This window comes from Bemisia tabaci, chromosome 7 (assembly GCF_918797505.1).
Source record: "Bemisia tabaci chromosome 7, PGI_BMITA_v3".
NCBI lineage: Eukaryota > Metazoa > Arthropoda > Insecta > Hemiptera > Aleyrodidae > Bemisia > Bemisia tabaci.
In genome coordinates this window covers 24,726,605-24,751,440 of record NC_092799.1, presented here as the reverse complement: position 1 = coordinate 24,751,440, position 24,836 = coordinate 24,726,605, and the positions used below count along the sequence as shown (strand labels likewise).

At 37.7% G+C, this 24,836-nt stretch overlaps 2 protein-coding genes across 8 annotated transcripts; one reads left to right on the top strand and one right to left on the bottom strand.

Annotated features, from left to right (window-relative positions):
• Nucleotides 1-407: 407 nt before the first annotated feature.
• On the top strand, nucleotides 408-14,049 carry LOC109032265 (carboxylesterase 1E). 6 transcript variants are annotated; one of them, XM_072302142.1, is made up of 11 exons: nucleotides 408-1,442; nucleotides 2,044-2,724; nucleotides 3,807-3,941; nucleotides 5,035-5,188; nucleotides 5,406-5,591; nucleotides 8,129-8,322; nucleotides 8,723-8,927; nucleotides 9,658-9,750; nucleotides 10,120-10,238; nucleotides 12,046-12,374; nucleotides 13,239-14,049. In XM_072302142.1, exons 2-11 carry the CDS (start codon nucleotides 2,275-2,277, stop codon nucleotides 13,978-13,980), a joined length of 2,607 nt encoding a protein of 868 aa, XP_072158243.1. In that variant the 5' UTR covers nucleotides 408-1,442; nucleotides 2,044-2,274; the 3' UTR covers nucleotides 13,981-14,049. The 6 variants fall into 6 exon arrangements, with proteins under 6 accessions (XP_072158243.1, XP_018899850.2, XP_072158242.1 ...); XM_019044305.2 differs by having other exon boundaries at nucleotides 1,879-2,724; XM_072302141.1 differs by having other exon boundaries at nucleotides 1,790-2,724.
• Nucleotides 14,050-14,881: 832 nt separating this feature from the next.
• LOC109032267 (protein cereblon) lies at nucleotides 14,882-24,519 on the bottom strand. 2 transcript variants are annotated; one of them, XM_019044307.2, is made up of 5 exons: nucleotides 24,192-24,519; nucleotides 23,535-23,737; nucleotides 22,400-22,479; nucleotides 21,146-21,243; nucleotides 19,268-19,485 (listed from the first exon to the last, which is right to left on the bottom strand). In XM_019044307.2, the coding sequence occupies exons 1-5, from the start codon at nucleotides 24,277-24,279 to the stop codon at nucleotides 19,442-19,444; spliced, it is 513 nt and encodes a 170-aa protein (XP_018899852.1). In that variant the 5' UTR covers nucleotides 24,280-24,519; the 3' UTR covers nucleotides 19,268-19,441. The 2 variants fall into 2 exon arrangements, with proteins under 2 accessions (XP_018899851.2, XP_018899852.1); XM_019044306.2 differs by lacking the exons at nucleotides 23,535-23,737; nucleotides 24,192-24,519 and having other exon boundaries at nucleotides 14,882-19,485.
• Nucleotides 24,520-24,836: the final 317 nt, after the last annotated feature.

Below are 24,836 nucleotides of genomic sequence, written 5' to 3'. Positions count from 1 at the left end.
AAAATTATACAGCCGGGCTATTGCTCCTATCGCCGGGCTTTACACTTTATCGCCTGCGCCTGGCTGTTGCTTTTCCGCCATCGGCTATAAAGGACTATAAGAAATTGTGTAGAAATTCGTGTGCTTTGTAAATCCTTAAGTTTGTACGGAATCACCTTAATATTTACAAAACGCACATTATATTTTCCTTTACTACATATTATTTTTTTTTCATCAATTAAAATGAGAATAATCCATACAGAGTGTGCAAACATTACAAGGTCATGAGTTGAAAAACGCTGACTCTACGAGATTAAATATTAGAGCCTAACACAAAGCGGAGCGGCGGCGCACTGGCGCCTACAAACATAACAGGGATACTTCACGCATTACGCCGCGCCGCAGTGTACCACGGCGCTTGAAGCAACTATTTCACACTAGAGGTATTGCACAGTATCATACGAAATTGAAGGCGCTCCAACATTTTAGGAATGGCAGGCATCCTTCAAAAGTACGGAGCTTTCCTCGCAAAACAAATCAAAATACTACGGCCCAAAAAGAGAGCGGTAGTCCAAAAACTCACTAAGTCCTAGCATCCGTAATTAGTAACGTTTAGCATACACTTTATCGCCAGGCTGTTGCTTAATCGCCATCGGCTATAAAAGGCTATAAGAAATTGTGTTGCCGGCTATAGAAGCTATTGGAAATCTTACAGCCGGCTGTAGGTCTATGGTATTTTGGAACACAGATTCTACTGCCAATTTTTACCAGGGTAGCGGAGATTTTCAGACGCCGCAAACCAGACATGTGATCGCGGACTTACGCCGTCGAAGTGGCGCTTTGAAAAATAAATCAGTTTCCAAATTGTTTTGCTTTGCTGCTTTCCACGGTGAAACAGCAGCAAGAGCCGCCGGCCATGCAGGGCCAGGGAGCTCAGCCCCCCGCTCTCATCTCTACTATCAAAGCTTCCGATGACTGAGGGGAGACAGACTTGATGCGCTTATGACTGGTTTTGCACGGGCGGTTCACGGCAAACCACTTCTTGACGGCTCCTGTCATTCGTCATGCCCCGATCGCCGGCCATGCCCCTGTGATCTTGCGAGCAGTTGGCGGGTGTCGCACGCTGCCGAGCCGTTCCGTGTCCCTCCGTATCAACGCCGAAAAAGGCGAAAGTCGCGGTATCATTCTGCGTCGTGCCTCGCGTTCTGTTCTCTTGAGAGACCCCCGAATCGGTAGTTTTCCCAGCCTCGCAACTTTCCCGTCCCTGTACGGACGAATTTACTCACATGTCAGTTCCTTCGGGGGAAACGATAACAGTGAAAAAAAAAGTATTAAAACTATCGGTACCTTATGTGTCCATGAACTACACCAGTCAAGTGAAAAAATCAGTGCGTCTCTATTAGGTGCATCGCGTCCATCAGGTTCGAGAGGGAGAGGTTCAGAGCGATTCCGCAAACCTCTAGGTGTTCAACTTTGCATTTGAATTTTATTAATCAAGCAAAATTGTCTTTGAGAATTGAAAATGTTCCGTTTTTTTCTTTTCTTTCTTTTTTAAAGTAGGTAAATTGAGGCCCTTGGCTTTTACGAATTAATTTTTCAACCGTGTGCAAAGCTGTACTTTCAAAAAAATCAAAGGATTTTACTCGATCTTCAAAGTCCTCAAGTTAACCACGCAATTTTCTCAAATAGGGGAACGAGGCGTGCACTCCATCTTGCGAAAGTTGGACTTTTTCTGTTTTTACTGGACGAAGCCAAAATTTCAAAAAATTTTAAGGTTTTTTTCCTTTTTTGAATCTTCAAACTTTTCTAGGATAAATATACCGTATGAAAGAATAATGCAGAAAAAGTGACATTGCATCTCCAAGTCTTCATTCCGTAATTTTGGGACTTTTTCAACAGCAAACGTTCAAAAAAACTAAAACAAGTTTTAAAAAATCTACTAACCGGTGGGACAGTATTCGCCTACCGACCCGGCTCAAAAAATTTCCAAGAAACATCGGCCCTCAGAAAGCAACGTCGTTTTTTTCTTTATTGATGGACAAATCTAAAATATCACAATTACAGAAACTTCAAGGGATTTGTTTCTCTTCTGAATCTTTAAACTTTGCTGGGATAAACGTAGGAATACTAGCGTGAAAACAAAAATCCCCGATAAGAGCTATGATCATTTTATTGAAGCCTTTAATCAGTCTCGAGAATTTTTAAACACCAAGATTCGAGCTTGAAATTTTGCCGCCTCAGGAGGTGGAACATCGTTCAGCCGGTAATCGGGCAAAAAAATCCTCCTCCTCGAAAATGCTACGTCTACTTCTATGCACTCTCTTAACCCTGGCGGCTCAAGCTGAGAACGAGAGCCGGGGGTTGTTGCTCAAAGACTGCAACGTGGCGCCTAACTCAACGGCGACCATCTCCGCGGAGGCGGTGCGCGCCTGCAAGCTAGCTGCCCCCGGGTCGGGGGAGTTCCTGCGCGCCTTCGAAGAGTTCTTCACGGAGCAGAATCGTCGCCGCCGTAGGGCGCTCGGCGGGGCCAGGGTGAAGCGGATCGTCGGGGGTCGCCCTGCGGACCCACCTCTTATCTTCCCGGAGTCGGGCGACGACAGGGACCCGTCGCCCGACCCCATCGTCTTCATCGACCACCCGGAGACCAAGGCCAACGCCAAGATCGTCGGCTCCAACGGCGGCGACTACGTCGTCTTCCGCGGCATCCGCTTCGTCGAGCCCCCCGTCAAGGAGTATCGGTTCCAGGTAACGCTATTTCATACAAGTCTCGAGGAAACACAAATGGACGGAGTTAAACAGAGAGGAACCAAGCCACATCGGGATCGAACCGAGAAAAAGAGGTTTAAAGTTTGACTCCTGCATAAGACTCAATGTAAACGATAAACTTCAAGTTCGATTTCTGCAAAATTTGCTCCAACAAAAATTTTGAATTTTTAGCTATAGATAGTAGAGCAGTGGCTGAGTTCAAAACCACTCATAATTCAATTTTTTCCAAGATGTGGGTTGGTTCCTTTCTGCTTAACTCAGTCCAAATATACCCGGGTAAAAATTGGCGATAGGAGCTGCGTTTCAAAAGACCATAGGAGCTCTTATAGCCAACTAAAGAAGGCTACAGAAAATTATACAGCTGGCAGTAGAAAGCGGAGAAAATCATACAGCTCGACCACACGAAGCGATAAAAAATTATGCAGCCGAGCTGTACAGATTATCGCCATCGGCTACAAAAAGCTACAAGAAATTGTGTAGAAATTCGTGCGCTTTGTAAATCCTCAAGTTTGTACGGAATCACCTTAATATTTTCAAAACACACATTATATTTTCCTTTAATACATATTATGTTTTCATTAATTCAAATGAGAATAATCCATACAGAGTGTGCAAACATTTCAAATGAGACGAAAAACGCTGACTCCGCGAGATTAAATATTAGAGCCTAACACAAAGCGGACCGGCGGCGCACTGGCGCCTACAAACCTAACAGGGATACTTCACGCATTGCGCAATGCGTGAAGTATCCCTGTTAGGTTTGTAGGCGCCAATGCGCGTTTCGCGCTGGCTGCCCCCCGCCGCGCCGCAGCGTGCCAAAACGCTTGAAGCAACTTTTTCACACACAGTATCATAGGAAATTGAAGGCGCTCCAACATATTAGGAATGGCAGGCATCCTTCAAAAGCACGGAGCTTTCCTCGCAAAATGAATCAAGATACTACGGCCCAAACAGAGAGCGTTAAGGGTTTTCGTTCAACATGGTTCCTTTCAGCATAAATACATACAATTGAGTGAATCTATCCGCAAACTTGCAATCTAATTATGATTTATTTTTCCAAGAGACCCAAAAGAAGAATTCCAAGAGGCGATATAAAAGCAACATCTTTTGGTTCACCATGCCCACAATATGATACTAGTAATCGACAAGTCATCGGCAATGAAGATTGCCTCTTTCTGAACATTTACACCCCCAAAGTAAGTATTTTTTGCCCTAACATCCCATCTATTAGTAATAACCTTTAAAGTATACTCTCAACCCTTCATGTTCATACTGAATTACTGACGTATAGAAGATAGAAATAGTCAGTGGACAGGAACAATGTCAATTCTTCATCACTGTGAACCATACTATGTATAACACTCCTGATGGAAGCATAATATTCCTAACTACATATAAGGAAGTTGATATCAATCACTCATTTTCACACTCATACCAGGTGTTCCAGGTTTGGTAAAATGAGCCCTCGCAGCTGAAGTGGGCACCTCATGGCTATCATTTTGCACTAACTTCACTAATTGGCCCGCACCATAGTCGGAAATTATTTTATATATGTGTTTAAAAAAAACAAAACAAAAAAACAATAATAATGAGATGAATGTGGAAAGAATGATGAAAATAAATTTTAGTTAATCCTGGTAAACCGTCTAAAATTTTAAAAAGTTTCTTCAAACAAAAGCAAATAGCATGTAGTGCGAATGAGGTAGACAGCTGATCAGAAGTCAAAAATCAGCTATTCATAAGAGGGATACGCAAAACGATACAACCAAAAGAAAATAAGTCACAACAAGTATCATCCGATAGTTATGTTCAACTCTATATTGAGCCGCAAGGGAGGAGCTATTATATTTTTCTCGATGTTCGTCAGTTTCAGAGGCAACTTCTTAAAAATTTATGAGTTTTATCAACTCAAGCTGTCTCTGGGTAAGCATTTTTGCTCTACTGCATTACCTCTGGACTCTAACCAAGTCTGTGGGAAAATTTTTTATTCAATTTTTTATAGATAAAAATAGTGTCATTTTTGAACAGTATAGCTTTACATATTTTACGTCAGTTCTCATTTAAAAGTACATCTTAGTATTTTATCTCCAGTAAATAATCGTACCAATCAACATCTAATTAAAATTGTGACACTTTTTCTCTGCATTAAGATAAACAGTTAAACTTTCAATTCTCACTGCAGCTTAGGTACAGTACTTGTTCAGAATACACAAATATTTTTTTTCTTTCTCTCTCTCTTTCTCTTTACAAACTCACTTTTTTTAGTTAAAAATATTTTTGAAATTACAGAAGAGCTCCAAATCTGCAGAAGAGTCATACCCTGTACTTTTCTGGATTCATGGAGGTGGATTTGTCAGTGGATCAAGTGCCCAATTCGAACCAAAAAGCCTAGTCAAAAATAATATAATTGTTGTTACGACTCAGTATCGACTTGGATCCCTAGGTAAGATTTACAAGATTTTTCTCTCTCACTTGAACCTGTTTACTAAAATGAATGTAACATTTTGCTTTCTTTGAATCCTCTCCAACAAATTCACTGGAAAACATGAGAGCTGCTCATGTTAGTTTGTAGGAAGATCAGTAACCCACAAACTTTGGAAACCTTTAACCTTGTCAAAATTTTCACTAAAAAGTTACTTAACTAAGTCACTGATTTACAGGTTTTCTTGGCGATGCCACTACAGATTTGCCGGGTAATACCGGTCTGTTCGATATAAATGCTGCTTTCTCCTGGACCAAAAATTACATCCAATACTTTGGTGGTGATCCCAACAGAATTGTCGCTGGTGGACATGGCACTGGAGCTGCCATTGCAAATTTCATGGGAATATCCCACTTTACCAAAGGTATCTATAGGCTCTTCATTTTTTTGTTTTATAATCTGTACTCTATTTGGACGGAGTTAAACAGAAAGGAACCAAGCCACATCGGGATCGAACCGAGAAAAAGAGGTTTAAAGTTTGTCTCCTGCATAAGACTCAATGTAAAAGATAAACTTCAAATTCTGTTTCTGCAAAATTTGCTCCAACAAAAACTTTGAATTTTTGGCGATAGATAGTAGAGCAGTGGTCGAGTTCAAAACCACTCATAACTCAATTTATTCCAAAATGTGGGTTGGTTCCTTTCTGCTTAACTCAGTCCATTTCACCCAATCTGTATTTATCCTAAAAAATTTGCCTCGCCTCTCTGAACTCATAAGAAGGTGCTTTTGACTTACTTGGGTTCTGCTTTTTGCCAGATAAGGCAAAATTGTTCTTCTTATTTATAGATCCGTAAAAAAGTCCTGTTTTGGTGTAAGAAAAACTCAATAAGGCAAATGAATTTATACATTCAACTATTTAGTCTAGCCAGACATAATAATTTATGCATTCTAGCTGTTAGGTGGATCTAATCATACCTACCTTTAAATTTGAACTCTAGCAGGCCATGTGGTAGGCTGTATCCAATTTCACAATCTGATTGCGGTAGACGCACGAGTTGTAAGACAATAAGTTGGAATCTTTAGCCAACGTGAGTTAAAATTCCAGAAAACTGGAAATCTCGGAGTAAATGTTACAGGAGTTTAAATCACTACACAAGTTGTTGAGTATGTAAAAGAAACTACTAAAAAAAAGTCCCTGAGAAAAATAGACTAGATATATGGGAAAAAAATTAAGGTGGAGAATGGTGCTGTGGTCCACACATTTTCGCGGGAGGAAACTAAGCAAGAAATACCAAAAATTATTAAAATTAGAGTCAAAAATAAATTTTTAAGAAACACTTATGCGCACAGTACGAAACTGAGGGGGTGAGAGTGTTCAGCTCAGGCAGTTGGCAATGGAATATTAAGTTGGAAAGTCATGCGAGAGGTAGCCAGTTTCGCAAACTGGTGCGCATTTGAGTTCTAAAAATTTATTTTAGACTCCTAATTTTTAAAGTTTGGTTTTCTTGCTTTGTTTCTCCGCGAAATGTTGTGGACCAGCATTTCTCCACCTTGTTAATACGTTTGGGCATCTCAGTGATTAATCTTTTATTTGTACGCCAGTTTGGGTATGAGCTTCTCGTTGTTCGAGAAGGGTCGGGTTGCGTCTAGATGCGGTTCGCATCTTTCAACCAGTCGGATTAATATTTTTCTGGGTTTTCCGTTGTTTTGTTTTGAGAGTTGGTCAGCAGCGCATGGTAGATGGCGCGAGGATCCACACTTTTGTGTCATGCTCGGGTCATATCCATGACGGCGTTTTTAATGCCGTCTGGATTTTGCGGGCATGTTTAAGTTGGGGCTCCAGCGAAGTGATCTGCAGTGAGGCCTATAAGGGCCCAAAACCGTATAAATCTCTCGGCGTGACTCCAACACTTAATATTCCATTGCAAATGCCTGAGATGACACTCTCCCCTCAGTTTCGTAATGGTGCGCATTAGAATTCTAAAAATTTATTTTTGACTTAATTTTAATTTTGTATCTCTTGGCTTTGTTTTCCTGCGAAATGGTTGAACCAGCACCATTTCTCAATGTTACATACAGTTTCGGGCCCTTTTCTTAGTGTTTAATTTTTTCATTACATGGTGAAATATTTACGTGGTTGTACCAAATAAGAACAACATTTTAATACGGATCTATCGGAATAAATAACAGACTATTCAGAACAATATGCTCAATTTATGTCAACACAATGGAGGGACTGGAAATAATCCGAACCGAGATCATCTGACTGACCAGTCGGGCTAAGGACGGAGGTCGGTGACACCTCCAAAACGCGTCCGCTTCAAAAATAGAAAAAATTTTATGTAAGTGAGTGGTTTTAAAGTTTGTTTAAAAGTTTTCAAATTTTCGTAAATTTTAAATTTTTAAATCTTACATACTGGAAATCTCTCTTGGAAAAATTGTGCTCAAATAAGCTTTTTCTTCTGTTTTGAGATTTCCAGTTGTCTGGAGTTTCCACGCACTTTGGGTAAAAATTCCAACTTAATGTCTTGTATCCAATTTGTCTGACCAGAAAAAATCTAACCCAAAACCTTTCGACAGATTTGTATTTTAAATTACTTTTTCTTGAAAAAATGTTTCTTGAACTGCAAGTTTCAAACTGTCATACTTTCAGTTCGGTTTGGCATTTTTGGGCGTTTTCCCCTCAAATTTTCTTAGAACATTCCTCTATATTCTGATATCAATCAGTCAATTTTAAGTTTCTGTCAATCAATAAAGTCCTTTTTCCGTGAGTGATCATGTCTAAGAATATTCTATCCAGGTAGGAAGATTACTGAACTTAATCCAAGTTAGATCGATTTATTATTCAGTGGCCTCAGAGAAATTTTACTTTAGAATTTTATCTATGTTCTCATCATAACCCGATTGATAGTGATTTGCTTAAAAGGATATCTTACCAGTTCTGAAGAAAATCTTTTGCAGACATAATCAGCGGAGTTTTTGCGATGAGTGGTACATCTGTTTCATCATTTGCCATTGATGAGAAGCCGCAGGCATTCTCCAACAACATCACTCGCCTCTCTGGTTGTGATAAAGAAAAAAGCAAGGTGGCCCAGGTCAAATGCATGCAAAAGCTCCCATTACCAGACATAGTCTCGAACGACTACAGTAATCTCGTGAGTATTTTTCCTTCTAGAAATATTTTTTGCCATGTCTTGCCAAAAGGTTCAAATATTTTATCAGGAAAAAGCTCAGGAGTGAGAATTTGATACACTCAGTTCTTACAATAGCTGTACTCATTACTCTCCACTATAGTATGAAATAATGTACATATGGTAGCCCTACTTGGTGCTTGGTTTACAGAACTTCGAGATTTTGATGGTACAAAACCTCAGGGAAAATAATTAAGAATGTAATGTGTTTTGAAGATGATATCACTACTTTTTGCGAACAATTAGTCTCTAAAATTTTATGAGGCTTGGCCAGTTTCTTTATGTAAGTGGTCTTAGCGAGATTATTTTCTGTGAATGTGTACTGATTTTTTTTCCCCCTTCTTTCTTTCTTTTTTTTTCACAGTTCATTCGTTTGCAAAGTGATGATTTTGTGACAATATTGGGCAAGTCTCTAAACCCTAGTGCAGTAGTTGAGGGTGAAGATGATCAATGGTTTTTACCATATTTCCTCAACAAGCCGCCAGTGGATTCTCTCAAAGAAGGAAATTACTCTCAAGTCCCTATGCTTACAGGTGTTACGATGCATGAAACATCCACTGCTGTCAAAGGTGTGTGTTTCTCAGTATTGTTGACATGAAGAAACTCCTCGGTAGTACCTCTTGGATCTTTTAGCATTTTTGCCCCCATTATTGTAATTATCTCGTCAGAAGTCAATGGCTAACTGCTTCTTTCTCTGTTGTGAATTCGATACAACCTGTTGTGAATTCTTTGCACAAATTGTGCAAGTTTCTCATTTCCACAACCTAAATTCCGCAATTTTCTGCTAGCTGATGATAAATGTCTATGGGTTTTACGTATTTTTTAAATTAAAAACTGTATCACTTTGTGGATTCTGCTTATCGCAGAAATGAGGAATCGGGGGATTTATTGAAGCAGACTCGGCAGTGACAGCATTGGTACGCTCTGACTAATTTAACTGCCCAAATCATGACTAACAATGTTAGCGGATCAAACAACGGCATATTTTAAAGGGATAGAGGTATCAAACAAGACTGCAACGTCAGATTTTTCCTAGCGCAATTACATCAGTTACTAGTGTGTTCGAAACCTCACTTTTGAGGTACTCCTCGCATTTTGGGGACTGCCTTTCTCCCTAGTTCATTGCTGTATGCATGTAATCATCAATTAGTCTGCTGAGTTTTATCTTTCTGTCACTCACCTTTTGAGCATCGGTTTGCAAGATTAGAATTGATTAATTTTAATTTCTTACTTATTTAAAAGTTACATCCTTATAGTATTTATCATAATTTCAATCTCAATTACTCTTTTTCTTAACAGGTAGCCTCAAGAACCAAATTACAAAAGTTTTAAAAGATGTACCGGAGTTTTTGGATCGCAATTTACCAGTATCTCTGATATCAGCCAACACAGGTACTAACAACTTATCAACTTTTCCAGCGAATTTTAGGTGGAATTTCAAGAAGCCAGAATGCCTCCACACAGATTTTTACCTGCTGTAAATTTATAGTTACAAAAATTGGCCGAGTTTTCTCTCGTGGAAGTTTGAATTCTTTATTAAAATTGATTTTGTCTGTGTGTAATGAAAGATGCATCCCTATTATTATCAATGTATAAATAACTTTGTTAGCAATCACTGTTATTTGTTAATAACCATTTCTGTTGGCAATACTCAAACTTACACAGAAAACATAAAACATAAACTTTTTTTAATTTTTTCCTCCTTTCCCATTATTTGACTCAGATTTCTGTTGTTAATCGATTGTTTCTTTATTTTTCCAGGCTTAAATCCAACGGGACGAGTGAATGAATTAATAAATGCCTTGTTCAGCAAACTTGATTATTTGAAGCTTTTGACCATCAATGCCCCAAAACTTCCTGAGCTCGACAAGGTTGTTCAAGTAAGTGAAATAATTGAAACTTTTTTTTTTGTGAAAAATTACTCTCGTTATTCAGTTAGGCATTTGCTGTAACGGAAAAATATTTACAGTCTTGTAATTATTTTTTAATTTGACTCGAATAAACAAACAAGATTATTTCTGAAAATACATAAAAACATCAGAAAATTTTTGAGATCCAAAAAATTGTTTTTATAATAGAGTTGAGTATCATCAATGAAGGGATAACCAGCAATACATAGAGCAGGGTGGCTACAAGTTCGGAATTTCTGGATATAGTTCTGAATTTTCAATGGCTGTCCCAAAGTACTGAAAATGTGCAGAAATTCCGCCACACTGTCCGAATCTTTTCCTTCATACCGTGTGTGTTTTTTAACGGTACGGTACCGACGGATAAATGGCTATTCGTCGGTACCGTACCGATGAATAAATGGCTATTCGTCGGTACCGTACCGATGAATAAATGGCTATTCGTCGGTACCGCATCGGCGACATTAATTAATAAAAATGTGTTGTCAAGCCTTGGTCCGAATGGACAAGCAAACGCCATCTATGGTGCTCTGTTGTAATTACACGGAGATACTAAGTGCTACAAATGTACAACTATTGTCAGTTCATGGTAGCTGCTCCACGGCTTGCGAATCTTCAGTATCTGTCGCTGCCCCAACTAACAACGATCATAGTGCAGAGAGCTATTCCACCACCAGCGAATCTTCGGTTTCTGTTGCTGCCCCAACTAACAACGATCATAGTGCAGAGAGCTATTCCACCACTAGCGAATCTTCGGTTTCTGTTGCTGCTCCATCTGACGAAAATGTCAGTGCAGAGAGCTTCACGAAGCTAAAATTTAAGAGTAAAGTCATTTCACGAGGGCGACCTAAACTGCCAGCAAGACAACTTTGTTCCTTTAATCGCACCGTTGCCGACCGACAATCTGTGGAAAATCCCCCCGAAAAACGAAAACGAAAGAAAACACCTGCAAATGAAACTAAAGGCCCCACCACCCGAAAAAAGAAGCGTTCTTGATGATTCTTTTGACAGAGTAGTACATTTCAGTATTATGATGATTCATTTGACAGTGAAGTACTTTTCAGTATTATGATTATTTATTTGACAGAGTAGTACATTTCAGTATTATGTGAGAGTATTAAATACATAAATTAAATTTGGAGAATATTTCTTTACAACTCGTGTTGGGTTTTTTTTCCATCTTTCACCCAATTTTTAGCTCTTAACTTCCACCAAAATATTATTAAGAAATCATATCTTTAATATAATTTACGTACTAAAATCAAAGTACGGTACCGACGAATAGCTATTTATTCATCGGTACGGTACCGACGAATAGCTATTTATTCATCGGTACGGTACCGACGAATAGCCATTTATCCGTCGGTACCGTACCGACGAATATATAGCCTGAAAAGTATACAATCCCCTGCGAATTAATTCTTGGAGTAGTATTTGCCTGCAAGATAGCGATTGTGCAGTCAGTTAATCTTCAAGTCACCAATGAAAATATATGTCTGTGTCATTTTTGTTGCCCTTTGAGCGAGAATTTCAAATTTTTGAAATTTCCGAAAATCGCCAAATGGGGGTATTGAAAAAGTGCTGAATTTTCCCTCTAAGAAGGTTCTGAATTTCTTGGGAATGTACAAAGGAAGTGCTGTAAAAGTACTGATTTTTGGTTAGCCTGTTTTAGTAGACATCCTGTAGAGTACGTCTTACTCGTATCAAGGAAGCCCACATTTATTGCTTTCAATTGTAGATCGAAAGTACAAAAACCAATGATTCTTCCTTATGAATTCAGATGACCACTGATGCTCTGTACAACCTACCTGTTTTCATGACTTCTAACCTGCGAGGATCAAATGCACCTACTTATCTCTACAGCTTTGAGCAACCCTCTCGAGCAGCAAAGAAATTGGTTAAGGAGCTCTTCAGAGGCTCACCTATCTACAAAACAGACACAGGCAGCCAACCTTCAGAAAATGAAGTCGCTCACGGAGAAGACTTGGTGAACCTCTTTGATGTCCGTTCTCTTGAAGGCCAAGAAGTTGATTCCGTCAAACTATCTAATGAGGATTTGAGGACAAGAGAAATATTTTCCTCCATTGTCGCTGAATTTGTTCGCTCTGGGTAATGGATGTTTCTTTTTCCTTTAAAAATCATTTGTCATGTCAACAAAATCTGGGGGCTGATTATTGAAATTGATGGACAAAACAGACATAATGAGTACAGAGGGATCTTATTGGTTGAAAATGTAATGAGGAAGGGGGCAAATGACGGACTAACTGCAGGGTCTCTTGTGGGTTGTCGTTAGGTAGTCTATTACTTACCTATTTTGTCTCTTTGATATTTATAGCATTTTTCCAACAATTTTTCCTGGTTCTGTTAACCACCAGATAACTTTTAAGTTGATGTTTATAAGATAAGAGGCTTTACTGTTTAAAATCTTAAGAGAGCGTTATCCATATTATAGCACAGAGGAGTATTATTTTAAAAATATAAAGTTACAACCTTCAAAAATTTTAAATCGAAAGGAAGGGAAGGCAATGTGATGTTTGCGTGATTTTAGAATAGGGCGATTCCGAGTTTTATTCGTTTATATCCAGGGCTTAAAATGCACCTGTGTTCGCTCTGTTGGCTCAAAAATAAATTGTACATATGCGATTCATCTTGGGATACTTTAAAGCCATTTGCGTTAAATATTTCAAAGACCTTTGAACCCAACTTGGCAATAATCACTCTCCAGATAATTTGTAACTAATGAGGAATGTATTTTTTTTTTTTTTAAAAAGAGCATTACTAGAAATTTTGTCCATTTTCATATTTTTTAAGTCCATGATCTGTATTTTGAAGTTATCAAGTTTGTTCTCGGACACTAACATTGCACCTCAGAACAATTCCTTGGAATATCTCAAAAGGTTCTCTGATAAACTATTTTACTTGCACACATTATTCATGAACCATCCTAAGAAAATATTATTTTTCTTATTTCAGAAACCCTGCAGTGAAAAACTTGGCAGTCAACTGGACGCCCTTTTCCAAAGACAAGTCCGAATATGTGGTAATCAAATCCTCGCCAGAGGTGAAAACTGGTTTTCGATACTGTGAGATGGGTCTTTGGACAGGGCTCTTGGATCGTCTGAAATCTCCGCAGTGTAACTTCCCAAACATAAACGGCATCTTAGCCACGATACCTGTAGACCTGTGGAATAATTCTCTCAGCAACGCACTCTCTGGTCTGAACCCATGTGGTACGGTCTCAGTGGGAAATGTACTAAATGCCACCTCAGCGATTGGTGGACTTTTGAAGCCTACTTCAGGGCTAGGTGGAATTTTGCCCACTAAACCAAGTCCCTCAAATCCTGTCTTGGGCCTTTTCGGGGCTAGCAATACAAAGTCTGATAAAGAAGGCTCAAATCTTGGTAGCAATGCCAATCCGAGCCAAGGCTCTAACATCAATGTAAATGCAGCAAGCAATATGAACGCTGAGCAGGGCTCAGACTCTGGAGGACCAAGCAATGCAAATCCCAGCAGGCCCGGTTCTGATGTCACGAAAATTTCACCAAAGCCGAATCCAACTCCTCCAAAACCTAGCGGTGGACTTCTAGGAGGAATTTTTGGACTAGGAGGAAAAAAAGAGTCCACTCCTCAAAGACTTACCAGCCCTGAGAAACCATCGGCTGAGAAACCATCATCAAGTTGGCTAACTAGGTGGATACCTAATATATTTGGATGAGTTTTCCAATTATGTTCCTGTGATTTGAGTTGTAAATTTCAGCCAGCATTATACAAGATTTAAATTTTATACCTTGTTCCAGTTTTCTCTATACTGAAAATCCTTCATGAAAAGCTCCGGAAAAAAGAAGCAATAATAAACTTTTAAAGTAAGTTCTAATGAACGTGACTTAGCTTCATAGACTGGGTTGATCGAACAAACCAAATAATCTTATTTTGATCGGCAAGTGACAAGAAAATTAAGATCCCTCCAATGGCAAATTGCCCATGTAGTTCCTAGGTCCAATATTAACAGAGTCGTCCTTGTTTTGAAAACATTGATTGATGTTATCCACTATGGTGATACATCCCATTATTTTTTTTATTTAGGTTTCAATAGCAATGCATGAGAAGTAGCCAGAGTCATAGTAAGCATCACTGATTAATTGATGATTGCTGAGGTGTAGGAAATATGATGGTGCTTTCGTGGGTGTGATTTGACCCCTAGCACTGAATTTTTATGAGATACTTTAAAGGCAAAATGCAAGTATACTTGGAAAAAATACACTAAAAAAAGATGAGGAATGAAAAACCAAAGAGGGTTCTAAGTAGGAACTAGTTTTTTTGCGAATCAAAGAGTTCAATTTTAAAATCCAAAGCCCGTTAAAAACCTGGGTGTCCATTAACACAGGTTTTTTTCATTTCTGACATTTCCTGTAGGAGGAAAAAATAGCCACCTACATTTACACCTAAGTCAACCTTAATGCAAGAAAGAATTTTGAGAAGTTTTATGAAGGGAAATAAGCTAACTCTTTTTGGCTAAAAAAAAGAAAATCATAAAATCTTATCAATATTCTTGAACTTCTCAACTTCAAGCACTCAATTTATTCTAGTATCTCAATGACAAAGAAAAAACAAAAATATACATTCATTGATTTATCTTTATTTAAATCAAACAATGATAATTGTATGTCACAATTCACAACAAGTTAATAATCCTTAGGCTGTCAGATTTCAGCAAGGATAAAATTTAACAATTATTCCATTGTGAAAAAGAAACAATAAGCTTATAGATCTTGCAGCCTACAACGCTGTATAAATATCACGTTTGGAAAACAAAGTCATCATGAGATGACTTCTGTTCCTTGAAAAAATTTAAGAGAAAACAAAAACTTATTGAACCTTGTTTTAATAGAAAAAAAATCAACTGGTACCCTTCAGATTTGCAAAAATGAGTCAAACATTGATAATTCTCAATGGAAACAGATCCAAAGAATCTATTGTTGACCATCAGATTATGATATTAGGGCATTGAAAATTACATTGTTAAATACAAATAATTAGAATACACAAGAACATTTTATGCAATAATGATTTCAGAAGGCCCATTCACTCTAGAGACACAATTTTTCAGGTTTTCCGAACAAAAATCTAATTCTGCTCAAAGTTTCTAAGCTCACTTCCCTCGATCAAAATGGGCTACCAATGCAACTTTTGAGTATTGCTGATCAAAATTAAAAGGCTCATCGAAGTTTTGATCAATGTAAATCGCAAAAAGGTATTGAATAAATGCCTTTAAGATACTCCGTGCACGATTTACATAGCTCAATTGGTGGAGACTCTTCTTCATTTTGGTTAGCAACACTCAACCATCGCATTAACAACCTATTTTGATTGCAAAAATCAAGCTCTAATGGAAGAAAATGTCACATTGCTAGCCATGCAACCATAATTGCAAATGATTTTAAACATGCTGCCATACAATGAAATATATAAGTCTTCAATTATTTCTAAAATTAACACATTTTTTCTTATTTTTTCTTCATTGTATTTAAGTCAATAAAAAAAATTTCAGGTTTTAAAGTTTTCAAGAATTAAAAAAGTCTCTGGTTTTACATGAACAATGGGCGTCCTGAATTAATGTCTTTTAGAGCGTGTAACTTAGGAAATTTTCGATTTATTGGTCATTTTGAAGTCATTTCAGAAACGTCTTCCTGTGAAGGAAATGTATACTGAGGAAACTCTTGACTGCTGATACTTGAGTTACATGATTTGATTTTGGCATTAATTTAAGGAACCAGCAAGGATTAATTATTGGTTCAAAAGGGAAAAACAATAATTGATTGTGATTGAGAGGACCTTACTTATCAATACATACAAATACTAAAAAGATTGGCAGCTCAGTTCCATAATATTCGGACTAGGTCTAATTGAATGCTTCTTAACCTGAAAATGAGGTTGTTGGACGACGTATTTTTACGTCGGGTGCTTTAATTCTTGAGTAACAAATTTTAGTAGGAACTCTGATGATATCTGATGAAGAGGGAAATATTATCAGGGATGTAAATGAAAAGTTTGTTTGGAACAATTGTGAAGAAAAGAACAGAAAAAATCAGGAAAAAAGTATCATCATCTGTTATGAGACAATGGAGACAGTTCAGGCTGTTCCAGAGCAATTAAAGAAGAGTCATGGAATTACTCACGCGGCTTATATCACTCAAGCCAAAATTTTAGTGATCAGAATCAATTTTTGCGACCAATATTTGTGGATGAATAATTTAGTCTTTAAAAGCCTTTAAGCAAAATATATGGACATGCTACGATTTCACAGATTGCCTCTTCATTTCAAATAGCTTCATTTCTTAGAAAATGATCTATTTATTGAGAAATTGATTGAACGAAACGAAGATGTTAAAACTAAGGTCTAAACTTTATTTCATGATAAATTAAAGAGGTAGAGATGACAAGAATTGAAAGGAAAAACTTGATTGAATTTGTTTGTGTTCTCATGATTGTTGCCTTCTGTCCCGAAGACAGAGTTAAAACTCGAACAGCACATCAATAAAGTAAGTGCAACCAACAGGTAGATATGGAACAGACTATAATAAGTTTCTCAACTGAATTTGAAAACATGTATAATACTAGAACTCTGGGCCATTGGTGGACATTATTTTTTGTGCAAAAGCACCGTTGTTAGTCAAGGGTGAAAACAACTTGATTCAAAAAACTTCATTTTTCACTAAGATTCTCTTACAGCTAAATAAATGAATTACTGAACCTAAGATATCTTATACCGAAATTTCAGACTCCTCTCTCTTAAAAATTGGGGGGGGGGGGGGGGGGTTGCCATATCTTAATTGAAACCTTGGTAGTTTTACATCTCTTGAACGGGAAAAGATTTTACATAATATCCTATTCACACTGAAAATCGTTTAAAATTGCACATGTATTGTAACATTTCAAAAGAGAGTTGGCAGTTCTCACTTGAAAGTTGAGTTTACACTCCTCTCCTTTTTTAGGAAGTAGGGGCTACGCCTCCTGACCACTTCGTGGTCCAAACCCAACCCTCAGAAGTAATGCATTGCTCTTACAATTTTATATCACAGAGAGTATGATATTGTAAAAATTTCTGACTAATTTTACTCAAAACATGTACTCTTGGATTTGAGTGGGAACCAGTTTTTTTTAAATTTTTTGATGACTGCAGCTGATCTAAAGTGGTAATGGGTCTGGGAAAAAAATCTGTTCAGAAGTTATGAGAGATCGAAGTCGACGTTCCACAAGTATTGGACAATATTGGCAATTCTGGTCTTGCTTACCGATCAGAAACCTCTTTTCCTTCCCTCGCCACAAGCTTCAAACGTAAGCAGAGATGCTTGCTGCTGGGGCACAATTGGTGAGAGGTGGTTAAAGGAATGAGAAGAAGTCTCAGAGTAGTAAGCACCCCAAGATTAAGGTAGTAAGGGACAGATTTTTGAAGATATCCTCCTTCACTTGGGCAAAGTCAATTTTGATTTCTCATGACTTCCTGACAGATCACTTCTCTTTCATAAAACCTGACAAAAAGTTAAAACATCTGGTTCTTGTTCTAATCAAAAAATACTTAGTATTAGTAAAATGAGTCTGAATTTTTTTTAAACATGCTCAAAAAATGAAGAGAAACATAACATATAACCTTTAATGGAGAATTGGTCTATATTATTATGTTGGAGTGCGCGATCTTAGACAATTTTTAGGCGCTAATAGGATATTCATACCGCATGATGTTCCAGACATGTTGAACTACAAAGGTTTTGACTTTGAGCCTCTTCCTAGAAATTTTTTTTTAAATGGCTAAAAAAGAGCCTAGAAAATTCTCAAGTTGTGGTTTTCTGACTTCTGTTGACACATGGAAAAATATGAATTCAAATTTGTTATTGACACTGAGGCTTGCGAAGGGATGCAACTTGAAACTGATAATCTACCTTCCAAATCCACGTCATTTGATTATTGTTTGCTAATCACTGCCCACCATATGCCTCAAAAATCCTCAACTGGACAAAATTCATGCCACAGGGGTTATAGATCCAAAATATACACTAAGACAGATCATCTCATAGCTTCTTATCACCATGGTTAACAAAATAAGGGAGAGCTAAAAAGTAAACGGGGATATTTTTCAGCACTTTACTGAACCACAAAAAAGGAAGAAAAAAGCTAGAAGTAGATAAACTCCATTCTGAGAAAAGATAGACTCATAACCGTATGCATGAACAGGTAATACAATTTTAGTAGGGCTGAAATCTTTGTTGATGACGTTGGTGCTGGTACCTACTGTTGTGATCTTCCCTGCTGCCAGAATTTTCCCTGTAATTTGGGTTGTCCCTATCTGGATATTCTCTATTACGATGATCTCTATTACTCGGATAATCCCTGCGGCTAGGATAATCCCTGCTATTAGAATAGTCTCTGGAATACTTATGTTGATAATGCCTTGGATGATGACCATAGGGACTAGAATTCCGATTATTTCTATCATAGTGGGAGGAACCTTCGGGACGGTTAAATTTCCGCCTAGGTGGGCAAAAGAAGTCTTCGATTATTGGTGGTGGAACCTTACTGTTTGCAGCTTTGACGTAATCTTCATCTTGATCAGTGTATCGATGCGAAAAGTCTCGCTCCAATGCTGCTAAGAATTGAGATTGCTCTTCAGTCAGACTACTGGAAGGTTTGCTGATGGCTAGTGCATTCTTCTTTGAAAGTTTTGGGATTTTAAAACTTTTTTTCAACTGCTTGGCTTCAGGCGGCTGCGGTCGAAGAGTATCCAGCAAATCGTCTGTTGGTTGACGCTTCAAACTACTATTTTCAGCTTTCCTCTTCTCAGGGGTTGAATTTGCCTCTTTTTTCACAAAGTTACTTTCAGGATTTTTTGATGGAGAACTTTGACTTAAAGACGGTGTCTTTACTGGTTCTTCAACCGGAGAGCTTGACGTTTCCTGAATTGAATTTGCCTCTCTAACCTCCGGATTTTCTCCATCTTCGAAGCTTGCATTAGGATGTATTCCCGGAGTCTCTACTTCCTCGATAATACGGTACTCATTCTCTAGTCTGGCAGCCTCGTTGATGAGGGCATCAGAGATGTCAATGCTTTCATTAACCTCAGTTTCGAGAGAGCTCATGTTGAGTTCAGTTTGGTTCAGAAAAACCAGTTATTCAACTTCAGGTCACCGAAAAGTCACCTTTGGCTTAATTAAAAGCGAATCTGAATCTGGCAAAAAATAAAAGAAAGTTAATTAAATTGACTTGAATGAAATCCTAAAAAATTTAATACTAGAATTGTGAAATTCATTTTTCAGAGAGAGGTTTCTAGTCTCAAAACTGCGGCTCACCTTCGAAGAACTAAAAATCAGGTAAGCTGCAGGAGAGCATCAAAAGAATGTTTGAACAATGAAACATTCATGGTCATTTATGATAATTTATTCCAAGAATATATGCAGACTGTTCATTTAAATTTTTCTCAAAATAAAAAGTAGATTCACAAGTTTCTGCGGAAAATGTTGAACTTGCTTTGAAATGCTTGAACCTTTTAAAGTGGAGACTGATTGGCTCAAGACAATTAAATATTAAAGGTAACAATTTATATCCCTATTGGTTAAGAATAATAATGAATAATTTAAGGATCATAATTTTTGAAATTTGACAACAAATTAAGTATGCTTATCTAGGTTGTCAGTTTTTAAAAAAAAATAATGGACCTTCAGTGGAACAAGGACATTACGCACAGTGTGCAATTCCCTACCAAAATTTTACAAAGACTATGATAGACATACTAAAACTTTCCAAATCCACAGCATAAAGGAACCGTTTCTTGTTTGCGTTAAGTCAACTCCCAACTCCAAAAAAACCGAAGACATCTCCAGTGTAATCAGGCACTTAAAAACTTTAGGAATGTTTTACAATGTAGAAATCTCCTTACAGAGTGACTTTTTTTTGCCGAGATAAGAGGTGCCGTGCGACAAAAATGGAAAAAAAAATTGCTATGAAACCAAGCTCTGGTTATTTGCCTGACGCATGGGTTGTTGTCAATGGTAAATTTGATCTATGTTGATTGTGGTTTTGTAGCAGGCAGGGAGTTTGAATGGAGTGTTTTGTTTACTGTGTAAAATGCAACCACTGGTTTATCACTTTAGAGTTGATTTCATAAGTTTTAAATACATTCACCATGCTCTTTGTGAAATTTGGATGAAGGAACGTGTCTTTCAGAGGTCTAATTCCTATCCTGTTTTGTGGTTGATTGAGACTTGATTAAATTTTCATCTCTTGGCAAAGTCTTCGTTCCTGTTTGGTCTAAAAGCATGCTGTCTCTCAATCAATTAGAAGTCTTCAAAATTACAGGACAGAGCTGCCATACTTTCTTCATCTTTAAAGTCCCTAACTTTCCCTAACTATATTTGCTTTTCCTTGAGCCCAAAATTTTGAGATTCCCTGACAATCGAATAAAACTTCCACTTTGACTTTTCTCTTTTAATTACACTCACTTCTAAGGTCTACTAATCATATCACTAAACATACTAAATTCCCTAGCTTTTTGTATGACATTCCTGACTTTTCCCAGTCGTTGCCAATTCCCTAACTTTACAGGTTTTCAAGATTTCCGGCAACCCTAAAAGACCATTGGACAAAGGCATAAAACATGAAACCTTTACTTCATAGATGAAAATATTCCTACTTCAGCAATAACATTTTTGGAAACATTTATTGCGTGCCTTCACAGAGAGAAAACAATGTGCATAGATAAGCTTCTTTTAAAAAAATTGTGTTGTCCATTAAATGTTGATAGGAATCATTCGACTTGGCATAACTGGTTTTCAGAAGGATCCAAATTAATAGAATCAAATTTAAATCGATGAAACTCAGGAAGAACTTACAAAATTCACTGATCAAGTTATCTAAAATGAGAGCGTAGAAGCCATCTGATGAAGGATAAATACGTTCAATGTTTGCTGAGCTCAGAGGTTCAAACATCCTGCAAGGAAAAAACAACGAGAAATTAATATTCAGTGTCTCCTGAATACAATCTTGTGTGCCCAGATACATGGTATCTCCTGTGACAATAATAGAGTGTCTCAAAATTGAGAAAAAGAAGTTTTGTCTCTATAGAGCTACAACATATATTATCAACTTCAAATACATATTGTGAAAATACGCTAGCCTCAACTTTGAGTGAAAAAGGTATATCATAACCCTTTTATGACCTCAGAACCATGTGTGGTTGAAACCACTTGCGTGAAAGCAGACCTTATAATTGCTTCAAATGCAATTTGCAGTAGACATGACCACTGTGAAGGCTCCCTTAGCATCATGGCTTTGCCTATTAGCCAGGGAATTTCCATGAAGACTGTATACGTTCTCCGTACAAGTGATAGCTAGTCTAATAGTATGATGTTCAAAGGGACATATGAGAGGTGGTTGAAAGCGTTTAAAGAGGGGGTGAATTTTGAGGTGATCCTGACACTGCTATTTCAGTTTAGTTGAGATGATTATCGACATTTGAGGTCTGATCATTCCAACAGATAGTTGTCAGACATTGAAAGATGCTGCCAAGATACTTAGCATTTCAGTCGTTGATGTTCCTACAATGCTGCACAATCATCTGAACTCTATTTGTGTAGAATCTCTCAACCCCTGAAATTTATTGGCACTTGGTGCGTTCCGCAGCTGTTGACTCTCATTCTTGGTGTATGCCTGATGTTGCAGCAGCAAGAGTCACGGAGTAATTGGCCATGAAAAATGTCAAGATGTCACCGCCTTAGTCAAAATATGACTCCTAATGACTTTTTTCTACATGTTCAGGCCAAAAATAACCACGGCGATTAACAATTGGACTCCATGATTGCAATGGTAAAAGCTCTAGAGGCAATCTTCAAACAGCCGGTAAAAGGTGGTTTTGAGCAAGAGTTAGAGGAGTGGCAAAATTGCTGAAAAACATGTTGGTAATGCACTTCAAGATGACCAAATTGAAGGTAAAAAAGTTGAATCTTATAGGACTTCTGAGCTAGTACATTCTTTTCAATACAATTTCTTACAAGTCATACAACATCTCATCTGTGAGACTTTTGAAAAATTTGTTGTTCCATCTAATGACTTAAGCTTGATCAATTTTCAAAATTAAAAAGACTTACCATCCTAAATGGCGTCCACATCTGGCACAAACGCATGGTTTCCACGAGTACCCAGGGAACCATGAATAGTCACTTTGCCACTGAAAAAGAGATGAGAAATTATGATGATTAAATTGGAAAGATAAAACCAAGTAGACATGGGCTGCCTAAGAGAATAAATCCTTCCTCAGCAGAGAGTCAAACCTCATAAACAGCATCGATTTTAGGTGGAAATGCAGATATACTGAAGCAGATTTCAGGCCAAAAACCTTTAAATAAAATTTTCAAAAATGATTTAACTTAAAAAATATTTCACGGTTCGTTTCAGAGGGAGGCAAATGAAATTATGTTGCCCACTCAGAATTTCTTCGGGATCTTGAAGTGTAATGCATATGTCGCAGGCAGTCCGCAATCACCAGCCAGCCGCAAGTGATGAATCCAAAATAATTAGTGCAAATGGGAAAAAGAATAAGAAGTGGGAGATAACAGCACCGCCGTAATAACGATTGAGAAGTGGAAGCTTCAGAGCAATTCGGAACCCTGCTCATTTGGTTCCTGGTTCAAAAAAACATAGATTTCATCATACATATACCATTTTACATATGCACACCCCATCGGATTTAAATCATCGATCGTCTTTGAAGGCCATTCTAGCGCCTAAAACACAAAAATCGATTTTATTTTTGACGAGTTCGACGGAATATTTCCATTTCAGATTTAAATGACTGTGTATGCATCTCACTTCAAGATCCCAAAGAAATTTTGAGTGACAATTCTCCTCCAAAATATTTGCTAAGCGTTGGGAATCAATTTAAAAAAAAAAAAAAAATACTTACTTACACTGATATTATATTGAGGACTATATTAGGGTAATACTAAGAGATTCCCTAATGCACATTTATTTATAAAATTTTCAACAGTGATACTTAATCACTCTCCCCATTTTGCACCCTCAACATTGAATTTCATCGAAAAGCCTTAAAACCTGAAGAGGTAAAAATTAGCACAAAACCTTATCGTTACGATTACAAAATGAAAAAAAAAAAAAAAAAAATGCCTTGAATTCTGAGTCATTGCAGGTTTACTCCCTGACAAAAATGACAAGTAGACAGGAACAGGTAATTGTATTTAAAATTAACTTCGCTGAATTACTTACATCTCCTTTGCCAATGCAGTGAGCAGTTGATACGGTGATAGTCTCAAATCGAATATGCAATGGATTCTCTAGCGACTGAACGAAAACTTGCTGCAGACCAAAAATAGTTTGATTTCTACTATTGATCGCAGTGGGGCTCCTAAAGTTGATGATGTAACTTGCAGGACTCAGATCCGAACCACACCATCGGCACAAAACATAGTCTGGAAACAAAAAAGATATGGGTAAAAATATCTACTCACACGTACGAACTAACCACTGGACGACTACAACAAAGTTGCTTGCAAACAGAAAGTAATTAACTGGACAACTGTCTGACGCAAGTTCTAAACTGTAACCTCTTAAGCTTGCAGACAATTGATGACTGCAGGGCTGCATTCTTGCATTCAACTTTTGGACAACCTTACTGTATACTACCGGCTGGATAAAAGTTAGCTATTTACGGACTGCTACTAAACATATGATCTGTTATACCATGTCTGTAGAAGACAGAAGCAAGAGCAAACTATTCCATAACTAAAGTGACTCAATAAGATAATAAATCTTACACTACTCTGAATACTCGGAAAAGCAGTATTCAGAATTGTGGGATCGGTATCAAGTAGATGTTCTATCACTAAAGTATTTTGGGAGATTATGGGTAGGTTAATGATTTACCTCCTGGAGCATCTGTCTGTCTGCTTTCTGAACAACTGGAATTTGTTAAATTAAGAAGATACAAAAGAAGATGCGTTATCAAAATCATGGAACAATGACAAGCATGAAAAAATTCTTGCGATGAATTCTGGATTGACAAGTGAGGTAAGTGATGGAGATTAACACAGCACACATCAACTGAATATCAGTTATAGTATAAAAGGATATATTCTCAGTATTGAAGAATATATCACTGATAAAAAGAAAATACTATCAGTGAATATGTGCACCTAATAGTTTGACCGGAAAAATGCCACTAGACAATCATCACTTCACTGCTCTGTTGGAGGTTAACGCAGGTTTGTCGGATTAGAGAAAATAATTTGCTTTGAAATATAGGAATAAAAATTACATGAGCAGAAATTTGGCAACTGTATTTAAGTGTGCGAGAGAGATAGAAAATAGCCAAGCGTCTCGCGTATGAGTGCGAGAGAGAAAGAAAATCGCCCGGCGGGACTTGCGTTGTTTTACGGGGTTTTGGGGGGACTCAGAACTTTTAAATTTAACTGGTGTGGAGGTTACCCCTGTGCCCCATGAGAAAAGTCTCTAAGTACAATGGGACCCTCAAATTTGGATGCCTTGGGGTCGAGTACCCATGAATACACA

Coding starts and splice junctions, on each gene's coding strand:
- LOC109032267 (XM_019044306.2), bottom strand. CDS start 19,396: ATGAGCTCTCTCGAAACTGAGGTTAATGAAAGCATTGACATCTCTGAT.
- LOC109032265 (XM_072302142.1), top strand. CDS start 2,275: ATGCTACGTCTACTTCTATGCACTCTCTTAACCCTGGCGGCTCAAGCT. Junction 5,189..5,405: donor GTATCGACTTGGATCCCTAG/GTAAGATTTACA, acceptor ACTGATTTACAG/GTTTTCTTGGCGATGCCACT. Junction 10,239..12,045: donor AGCTCGACAAGGTTGTTCAA/GTAAGTGAAATA, acceptor TTATGAATTCAG/ATGACCACTGATGCTCTGTA.